The sequence below is a fragment of the Acanthopagrus latus genome, chromosome 3 (assembly GCF_904848185.1).
Source record: "Acanthopagrus latus isolate v.2019 chromosome 3, fAcaLat1.1, whole genome shotgun sequence".
NCBI lineage: Eukaryota > Metazoa > Chordata > Actinopteri > Spariformes > Sparidae > Acanthopagrus > Acanthopagrus latus.
In genome coordinates this window covers 17178233-17188994 of record NC_051041.1, presented here as the reverse complement: position 1 = coordinate 17188994, position 10762 = coordinate 17178233, and the positions used below count along the sequence as shown (strand labels likewise).

Here is a 10762-nt window from a genome sequence, read left to right as displayed (position 1 = left end):
TGACTTACAAATAGCATCTATAAACTACTACAACATGTAGTTTTAATATATTTAATCTACATCAAATCATAAGCTACTCTTTAGTTCTCTTATTTTTTTCATAACGTTTGCTATTTTTGTGTGAAATATAAGATTAACTTCTACAGACCTCTAAAAGTCAATGACATCATTTGATAAATGATTTCTAAAGGAGAATCCCTCTCAGGTGAGTCCACCTGTACACCTGTGAGACCGGCTGCAGCTGTCTAAATGATCAAACCATCAGATCTGAGTGTTTGAGCACTTTTTCCTCTATTCCAGGAATCGACTACCATTCACACAAGTCTGTCTGCTGCTTGATTTTCATAAATGAATTAAAGAAAACAAATGGCTGCCTGTTACTGAAAACACAAGAAACTAATCAGACACTGTGGAGAACAAGAGCAGAAAAATATGAAAGTCTGAAGTCTTCACCATGACGTATGCTCCAACTGTTATTAATCTTATAAATCTGTATGAGAGTTGGTTTGGTAAAGTCTTAATGTATGCAAACTGAGTTATGAGGATGCATCTGCTTCCTTCCCACAGAGACTGATGGAGACAGGCTGAGTTATAAACAAGCACATTTAATGACAGCTGCTTCTGCGTTTGAAACAACAGTACGAGCCGTTTCTCAGACTACACACCACATGAGAGAGGCATTATGTAACTGGTGCCCAAAACAACTCTTATTTATTGCGTCTTTTCAAAGAGCAAAGTTTGAAAGCTACAAATCGGGTCACACGATGGGGGAATCATTTACAAAGGGACTGGTGAAGTTTTACAAATTCTTTCTTTATTGTGTCCTTCTAGTCTTCTCGGTCTGCAAATCCATTGAGCGGGAGCAGAGAGAATGTCCTCGGGTGCTAATCTGAGATATGAAAAGCTCCTCAGGTCCCGTCTAGCAGATGACACAGCCACCTTTCTCCTTGAAGGGGTTCTTGTCCTCTGGGATGCCTTTTACGAGGATGTCCTCCTCCTCTCCGGCCTGAATGTAGTCCTTGAGTTCCTCACAGCATTTAGATGTCTAAAGACATAAAAGGTGTTGAGACACTTTCATCCAGAGATATATTTCAGCTGCACTTTTGTATAATTGCTTGTCATGTATTAGATGTATTCACCGGCATCTTTAACAACTACAAAGGCACTGACGCTCACAGATTACTCACCAGCCACCTCTCAAGTTTCACTTCATTTTTAAGTTGGTTTACTTCCATCACAGCCTTGTCCTTGTCCGTCAGGTCGTCTACATTTATGACCGGCATCGTCTGCCAAAAACAGAAACATTCATCTTTTTAGTGGCGAAGTGTTCACAGCTATACGACAGAAACTCACACTGCACAAGACTTAACTGAAAGAACTGAAGTGTTACTCACGGATGCTTACAGGGAGCAGTCCTCCAGCCCTGAAGTCCTGCTGAAGAATCCCGCTCCTCGCCCTCAATCTGGGTTATAAAGTAATCTGCATAAACAATCCTAATCCGCTAATCTGATTAAAACAAGGCCCCTGCTGTATGATCATGTCAGGGTCTGCAGCATGCTATCAGACCGGACGTTGACTCTCTCAGGTGTCTGTTTGGGTTCTTCATGACTTTATTAAACACTGATCTGTTCTGACTGTAGATCTGTACACTGTAGACTGAATGTGAATGTGTGCGATTGTGACTCTGATTTTATTTCCTCCATGACGAAGTGGGTTAAGAGGTGGTGCCTCCTGTATCAGGTCACTTTGATAAGATGGCTAATCTGTATTTAGCCTCCACCTGTCAAGGTGGAGACACGTCACCGTTCTGAACATGACTGCACGGCACTTTTCCAATGACGCCCTCAGTGATAGATGGAACAAACCAGAGGAGAAGCAGTGTGTGATGAAAAAGTTGTGTTCTGTTGTGTGTTCCTATCCACTCCCTCTGCTTTCAGAGGAGCGAGTTTAGTGGATCAGGTCAGTTCTGTGTCGAAAGAAAGAATGTTGGAGGCGGCTGCAATCATTAAACTAAACGGAAGATAAGAGTGAGAGTGTGTGTCAGTGTGTGTGTGTGTGTGTGTGTGTGTGTGGGATTCAGGTCCAGTCACAGGCGGGTGTGATGGGAACTCAGCAGGATGGATCAGATGAGTGATCGGTGCAAGTTGCACAAGACTGTTGTAAAACTTATTATGTAGAAAAATGGCCGAGATGCTGACAGTCACTGTATGACATCATCATCATCATAACCATCATCATCATCATCATCATCATCATCATCATCATAACCATCCTCATCATCATCATCATCATCATCCTCAGTGCCCAGTGGACCCACCTGATTGGCTCTCCTGGAGCAGAGGCGGGACCTCATCTGTCTCGTGTTATTACAGTTACTCACAACATTAAAACTCTTTTACGCACATTAATCCACGCAACGTTAACGAGGAGCTGTGACGTCAGCAGCACTCTGATAGTTTCACGGCAGCATGCAGTGAGTCAGAACTCAGAACCTCCCCGCCCCTGTATCCCCCCCTGGGAAACACCTCGCTCAGTTATAAAGCTGGCTGCTGTGTCGGGATGTTCGGCAAAGCGGAAAAGACTTTGCAGCAGAAAACTTTCACCATGGACTTCTGCACGCTGACGCTGTTTGTACTTCTGTCCTCGCTGTGCAGCGTGTTGGCGCTGCTGTCTCCTAAAGGTAAGACAGCTCTGTTTCACATCCAGCTGCGCGCTCTGCGGTTCTGCGGCGGTTCTGGTCTAGTAACAATGATCTCTGCTGCTTTCAGCCGTGTGTCTCCTTCAAGTGGACGAGGGACCTTGCAGAGGAGAAATCGAGCGCTACTACTACAACACCATCACCCAGAAGTGCGAGGTTTTCTACTACGGCGGCTGCCAAGGAAATGCCAATAACTTCAGGAGCTACCAGGAGTGCCAGAAAACGTGTTTCAGAATCCCAAGTAAGTTCTGATCGAACACTTCAGGTGATGTGACCTCGTCCACCTCTGAAAGTTACTGAAAGTGCCCTGCTGGTGTTTTTACACTCTGTGTTTGCTGTATTTGAAAACGTGTGTGTGGAGGTTATAACTGTACTAAACTATCCGGACTGTGAAGCCACCCTGATCCCAGCTCAGACTCTGGTGTCCCCCCTCCACAGAGATTCCTCAGATCTGCAGGTTCAGCAGAGACGAGGGACCCTGCCGGGGCCTCTTTCACCGCTACTTCTTCAACATGACCACCATGCAGTGTGAGCCCTTCTCTTTCGGCGGCTGCGCGGGCAACTCCAACAACTTCTATGACCTCGACTCCTGCATGGAGTACTGCAGCCCAAAGAAATGTGAGTACAGACGTGTGTGCTGTGACGTGCTGCCTCTGAGTAATCCTGAGGTGACTGCCACCTCTGCGTGTGCAGACTGCTGTGTGGCAATGCTATTGCAAAACACTGACGTATGACACATGATGATGTGCCTCATGTTCTCTGGGTCTTCTGTCACAGCTGTCCCTGTGCTCTGCCTGGATCCTCTGGACAAAGGCAAGTGTTCGGCCTCCATTCCTCGGTATTACTACAACACCGCCACCAAGATGTGCGAGGAGTTCGTCTACTCGGGCTGCGGCGGGAGCAGCAACAACTTCGTGTCGAGGCAGAGCTGCACGGACGTGTGTGTTCGAGGTGTGTGAAGGCAACGAGCACAACGCAGCTGAAACTGGAGAGGACGGTTTGCAGACTGTATTTGGGTTGCCAGTTAGAACTTGTTGGTTTGAAAGGCGAATTGGGGGAACGCCAAGTAAGGCTCAGTTCATCAGGCTTAAAGACTGCTCTTGGAATCTGCAGAGCCCCTGACCTGCAGCACACTCGGGGGACTGGTGTCCTCCAAACGCACTGCAGCCGATCATTATGTCCTGACTGAGAGGAAAACAAGTGAATGTGGCTCTTAAAGGGGCACCTTGTAGTTTTAGAGAAGAGCGTCAAACCCAGAATATTAATGAGGTAATAACACAAACTCAGATATATTTTTTTTCCATAAGTGAATGAAGGAATGAAGGTCTCAGAACACTGTGTGAAGCAGGAAAGGTGGCAGGGTCCGCCACTAATAAACAAAGTAAAACAGCATAAAATGAAGAGAGGTGACAGCGCCATGAAGCCATAGATTAAGCCATATTAAGGCATAAACTACGTAGTGCACCTTTAAAGTTCTCTAAGAACTCTAGGCTGTTGTTCTAATCTTAATTTTGAATTTTTTTTTGGTTGTTTCAGGAGGAAAAAAACATGCAGCTCAAGGAAAAGTCCGCCGCATGAGAAGGAATCGAAACAATCGAAACAGTCGAAGCGGCCACATCACCATCTTGCAGGCGTAGACGTGGACCGCGTGTCCTCAGGGACTCTGACTGCGACGAGCTGCGTGATGTAAACTAACATGTGACAAAGCGACTGTGTCTGATGCCAAAGTGTTGCTGAGCAGGTCTCTGTGTGGAGGCTGGAGGAGGCTGAGAGGCTCATTCACTCATGTTCACTGTGTCTGTGTGATGCTCGATGAGCGACGCCAAATGTGATTCACTGTATGCTGTTGATGAAGTTTGTTACTACTGCACTAATGTTCCTCATACTGTGTGTCTGTGATGTCTGTTTCTATAATAATACATTATTATTATTATTATTATTTTTTATAATAGTGAAGGTTTTGACATGCTTATCTGTTTTATAAGCACGATTTTGATGAAATATACAGAATTTTATAAAGTATTGTGTTCTTTTATGCTGCTGTCGTCAGTAAAGTGACATTTACTCTCTCAAACGACTCGACTGTAACTTGTTCCACCACTGCAGCACACACACACACACACACACACACACACACACACACACGCACACACAGGTAACCTTGAAGAGCGTTCTTATTAATAACTCTCAGGAGGCTCAACAACACTGCAGCCGCAACAAAACAAACAGCAGAAAGAATCCAGGCTGGGCTCATTTCTTCACTTTCTTTCAGGCACTTTCACTTTATCTCGAGGCCTCTTCTGCTCCGTACTAATGCTGCTGTCTTTCCTCCTTATCTGGTAATACTGTGCGAGGCACTCAGGCCTATCTCTGTGGCTTCAGCCCAGCCTTAAATCAGGAAGCAATCATGGAGCCAAAAATGTGACCGGTGCAGGTTCATTAGAGATGCATGTTCAGAGGAGGGGAAGCTGAATGTTTGATAAATGTGAATCATCAGCTTCTTATCATGTTTCCAGCAATTGTAATGTTACTATAGTGAAAAAACAACAACTCGACAGTCTAATGCATGCACACATATTTTAATGACTCATTAGGATGTTATACTGTATGTACCCCAAGGGAAATCAAACAACAGGCTACGTATTGAACATGCACCTGGTTTTCAGTGCTGAAGCTAACCTGCCTTGTCTCATCTCTTATAATAGAATAGTTGAATCGCCGTGGGACTTTTCAGACAATAAATATTTATGGAAGATATCAGAGGAGATTGCTCACCCATCTGGCTTGGCTATAAATAGCAGTATAAGGTAATACATTTGTCCAGGCCCTTTGCTATTAAGAAGCAAGGATAAATCATCTGCAGGATGGAGATATGAGAGACGATGTCACTCTCACAGTCTGCAGTCCGCCTCATCTCAGTGTCTTCAGCACTGCAGGTGGTTCTGGGGACAGATGTTGAGCTCATCGCTCGTCTTTGACGTAAACTTTCTCTTTGTGGATGTTTTAATGGATAAGAATACAAGAAATGTTGTGTTTTTGGAGAAAGCTTCAGCCACAGGGAGCCTCAGGTGAGTTAGCACCACAGCAGTCAGCAGTAACCTGTACTGCAGTAGACTCAGGTGTATATGCTCATACGCTCATTATTATTCAGTTCTCAGGTTTTCTTCTTGAAGGTGAACTATGTTGTTTTTTGAAAATCAACTCAAACTCAGAAATTTAATATCTGACATATTAATGAGGTAATAACACAATCTGAGAAATGTTCCTTCGCTGAATAAACAAGCTGCTCTCAGAGGAGAATAAGATCCCAGAACACTGTCAGAGGTTAGACAGGTGGCAGGGTCCGCCACATATAAACACAGAAAAACAGAGACAGAGTCAGTTTGTTTATTCAGTCATGAAAACAGATCTTTTTCCTCTGATTAAGATTTCTTCTCCAGAACTTCACACCGCTCCTTTAACTACATTTAACATCAGATCCTTTAACGCTGTGTTGTTGCTGCACAGTGCTCCTCTCCTTGTGTGTTTCCGTTATTTGTGTGTTGTGTTGTGGTTTGTTTTGTGTGTGTTCATGGCAGCCTGAGGAACATGTGTGTTCAGTCTGACTGTAACGTTTGCTGCTCTCCTGATCGGATCAGTTCTGCTCTTAAAATACACACATAAAAGAGAAGAGAGGAGAAGAAAACACACACTCCTTCATGAGATGTCAGCTGTTCTCTTATTTTCACTCCATATTACAAGTGACAGTCATTTTGTCTTGAGTCAATCAAACCTTGAAGCAACATGTTTTAATCACTGGGAGACATGACAAATGTTTGAGAACAGACACGGTGGATAACTTTTAATTATTATAAAACCATGTATTGGGCCTTTAATGGGTGGCAGTATAAGAGCGACTGCAGGAGCCTGGCTGTAGTTCAGAGGGCTGCAGATGAATTGATCCTATGCTGGTTGTTTCATTAGCTGCACTACATTAGGCAGCGTAATTCTGTCCCTCATTCTCACAGGTGATTAATGAGCGTTTACACTGAAACATGCTTCTCATTTAAGATGAGATTAATTCCATGTAGGAAGCCACCTCAGGCCATTTATCAGGCAGGAATATTCTGTGGATATGTAGCTGCTGAAGTCTTTTGAACACTTGGAGACAGACATGCTAATGGCTCACTGTGCTGCAGCTGGAGGTGAGGGAGCATCTTAGACGCCCCCTGGTGGCACTTTCACAAACCAAACAGCAACCAAAGAAAGTAACTTGTAACTCTTTGATTATGGCTACAACTATGTTTAAATACACTCTATTTATTCATAATAAAAACTGTCAGCTGAAGCTCAAAGTGGAAGAAATCTGCTGTTTTTCTGACTGCTTTAATTAAACCAAAAAACTCCAGAGAGAGGAGAGTTTTGTAGTTACTGTATGTTTGTGAATGCTCGATCAACCCACGCTGTGCAGCTCAGCTGTTGACTCAGCAGCATTTATCCCGTACAGTCTGTTTCTGTAGGTGGATCCTGTTCGCTGAAGTGAGCAGTGCCTACAGAGAGCTCCTGGCAGCATGAGAGCATCGAGACCACCAGCTTCATGCTAAACAACTTTCCTCTCTGCTTTTACGGCTGCTCAATTAGACTGGAATAAAAGCTGACATTGAAGGATGTGCGAGCATGAACTGAATATTTAAAAGCCGCAGCTCCTCAGAATAAACTAAATCCTCAGCTCTTATAATACTGTTTTTCTTTCAGACAGATCACTCTTGTCCTCCAATGCGCAGTACACCCCCAAAGCAAACAGGAAATCCATTATTGCTATGCGTGATGTTATCAACAAACAAAACAGCCCTGTCTATAGATTGATGGCTAACTTTAAGATTACTCATGTAAACTCTGAGATATTCTAACAGGAAGTGAGCCGACGGTTTATAAATGTTGGTGCTGGGGAGAAACAAACTTTTTTACATGTCAAATGTCCTTTATGTGTTTTTCTCTGTTCCTTATACATCGAACAAAATACCAAAATACCAAAAAGTTTCTGTGCAGTGTTTTAAAAAATACCCACAAATCATACTTGAACTAAAATAAAGATATCATGTTAAATGTGCACTATTTAAGAATTAGCCATTTCTCAAATTCAAACAAACGGGAGAGGCACATCACCAGAGTAACCGCTAACTGCTGCTAATTGTAGCTGCTGTTAGCTCGTTAGCTCAGTTAGCTGTGCAGCTGGTGGTCCGGACTGGGAGCTCTGAGCAGCGTTATGAGAAAGAACAGGATGCAGCTAGCACGTTAGCATGCTAACTCCAGTAGATATGTCTGCAACACTGCACACAGATTTCATTATTTCTTCACCTTCTTTTTATAAACTCAAACTCAGAATCTCTTAAGTTGTACCTTTAAAATTATACTATATACACAGTAGCAGAGAAAGTCACCTGTGTGAGTAGCAGTGGAGTTAAAGTCTTAAAGAATCTAATATTTAATTCATTTAAGTATCAAAAGTCATTTTGTTGGCAATAAACATATTTAAGTATCAGGTAAGTATGAGTAATATTTAACTATACATATATCTGCACATATGTTTACAGCATAGTAAGGGTCAACTGATTATCTTAGTATTAAGAATTCTCTTGATTATTGGTACAAATATTGTTTAATTTAATCCTATTTGTGAGAAAGTCAATTTAACTGCTTTGGCTCTGATGCATCATGCACTCGCACAGTAACAGCTCTAAAGTCATCAGATAAGAGTAGTGGAGTAAAAAGAACCATATTTGTGTGGAAAACTTCAAGTAAAATATGTAAGCACCACAAAATTGCCCCATTATGTAGAAACTGGCATCATGTGTGATTTGGCGCCCTCAACAGTCCCTGAGTATAACGCCAGTCTGTTGTCAGTCGTGATGTAGGTGCGTAAACTCATGATGATGTCATGTGTTGAAAACTTGTATGTTGAAGTCAACATGAATGTGACGCTGTGACCCGAGTGGCTCACTGCAGCGACACAGAGCAGAGACACTGAACCATCAACAAGCTGCTCTGCTCAGGTGCAGAAGTTACATCATGTTGCTTTAAAGTACAGAGCCTGAGGGTGATTGTCTTCTCTTTGCAAATGATTTGGTGCAGACTTCATTTTGCTTTTCCTTCTCAGTGTTTCATAAGGAAAAGTAAGTATTAAAGCAGGAAGATGCGTCCAGCACAGATAATGTTTTCTGTTTTCCTTTCCTGTTAATTAACTCTGACTTCAGCTTTTTATTTTATCCTGCAAACCCTTTGAGGTTTCCTAATTGCTGCATTAAATCACAGCAGTGTAACTGTGTCGGGTTGTTTCAAAGCGCAGGACGCAGAAGTCCAGTAACGCACTGCATGCAAATTGATGTGCGATTATTTCTGGACTGTCAGAGTTTGGTCTGTTTAAACTGAAGACCAAACACGTCGGGAGGTTTCCCCCCTGCAGCCACGTGGCATCACAGTTTCCCCAACATCCATCATCCTCTGTTGGGGAAACATCTCTCCCTCACATCCTCACACACCTCCGACCGGCTGCCGAACACATGCAGCTGCTGTATAATCAAACAAGTCAGATACTCCAGGCCAAGACGAGGAGATTCATTTGTGAACATGTGTGTTACCTGTGCATGTGTAATGACTCCTCCACCCTTCCTCCACCCGGCCTCCACCCGGCCTCCACCCGGCCTCCACCTGGCCTCCAGGAGACACTCAGGCCTGAATAGTCTTTGTTTCTGTGAGGTTTTGGTTGCAGCAGAGTTCAGTCCCCACATTCTGTCCCAGTCACACTGTGCTGATGTTGTGTGAGAGGTCTGCCTCTCTCTGCAGCAGATGAGTCATAGCTGTAGATAAAGCTACTGTTCCCCCCGCTGCAAATGTGCCAGAATCCTTTTTCATCGAGGTCGGGAAGATTAAAAATGATTTGAGCAGAGCCAACAAATACAGATGCCTATTTTCCCCCGCAAGCTGATGATTTATTTTTTCCTCCTGGCATGGTTGAAAAGTTATGAACTAAATAACAGTAAAGATTTCAATTTGAGCTTCTTCCTCTTCTTCTTCTTCTTCTTCTTCACCTGTACGTCTAAATTACCAGCTCACCAGAGGTGGACGACTTGATATCGAGCCGGTGTTCAGCAGCTCTCTGCAGACTCAGCAGCTCAACACTCTGGCACAATTGAATTTGCTGCTTAATGAATGGTTTTTAATACATTTTACATTAAGGACCACTGACCCGCCTCATGCTCCCCATGAGGGGGCTGAACAGGAGGGCTGAAAATTGCCTGAATAAGCAGGTTGTGTGCAAACTGAAGGTGAGGAACAATCTGTCTTTGTGATACCTGCGGCAAAAGAAAAGAAAGAGAAGACACTTATTGTACCTGTGAGATATATATATATATATATATATATATATATATATATATATATATATATATATATATATATATATATATATATATATATATATATGGGGATGAATACAAGTATTGTACAACAGATCGATGACTTCTCACAGCAGGAAATTAAAAAAAAAAACTGAAGTGTCTGAAATGTGCAAAATGCCTGTTGTAAAGTCTGAGATATTCTGACACACGAGGTTTTTGCTCTCTATCACACAGCTACGACTTTATATTTAAGGTATTAATGCTGCAGGTATGATGCATCTAACCAGGAAGTTAGCATCACTGTGGTTTCTGCAAGACAACGCCCACTGACTGGGTTTCTCAGATTTTGGCCTTTTTAGTTTATGATACCTTTTCATTCATCAAAACAATCTCCACAATTCAACAGAACAGTGCTGATTTTTGAAGTGGAGTGTCTCACTTTAAATTGATCAGTGGTTAGAACAGTCTGCCTGTGAAGATGAGGAGAGTGGTCGAGTCTCAATCAGCCTCTTTATGTTTCTGTTTCTGTTGTAGAACAAAAAGCAAAAAAAAACCTCTCGTGACCTCATTTCAGGCATCTAACTGAAAATCATTCAAAAAAACGAAACTACAAAGGAAGATGAATGTACTTATTATTTCTGTGTTTCAGCACTAATTCATGCATCACTTTATATAGTTATATAAAGAA

General features: G+C 42.8%; 2 protein-coding genes across 3 annotated transcripts; one reads left to right on the top strand and one right to left on the bottom strand.

Annotated features, from left to right (window-relative positions):
* Window positions 1-627: 627 nt before the first annotated feature.
* On the bottom strand, window positions 628-2518 carry gngt1 (guanine nucleotide binding protein (G protein), gamma transducing activity polypeptide 1). Of its 2 annotated transcripts, none has more exons than XM_037090125.1 (4): window positions 2318-2518; window positions 1395-1462; window positions 1188-1286; window positions 628-1045 (listed from the first exon to the last, which is right to left on the bottom strand). In XM_037090125.1, the coding sequence occupies exons 3-4, from the start codon at window positions 1281-1283 to the stop codon at window positions 920-922; spliced, it is 222 nt and encodes a 73-aa protein (XP_036946020.1). In that variant the 5' UTR covers window positions 1284-1286; window positions 1395-1462; window positions 2318-2518; the 3' UTR covers window positions 628-919. The 2 variants fall into 2 exon arrangements, with proteins under 2 accessions (XP_036946020.1, XP_036946029.1); XM_037090134.1 differs by having other exon boundaries at window positions 2404-2481.
* Window positions 2519-2520: 2 nt separating this feature from the next.
* Window positions 2521-4772, top strand: tfpi2 (tissue factor pathway inhibitor 2). The gene is made up of 5 exons (XM_037090113.1): window positions 2521-2680; window positions 2769-2939; window positions 3137-3316; window positions 3476-3649; window positions 4235-4772. Exons 1-5 carry the CDS (start codon window positions 2560-2562, stop codon window positions 4333-4335), a joined length of 747 nt encoding a protein of 248 aa, XP_036946008.1. The 5' UTR covers window positions 2521-2559; the 3' UTR covers window positions 4336-4772.
* The last annotated feature ends 5990 nt before the right edge of the window (window positions 4773-10762 follow it).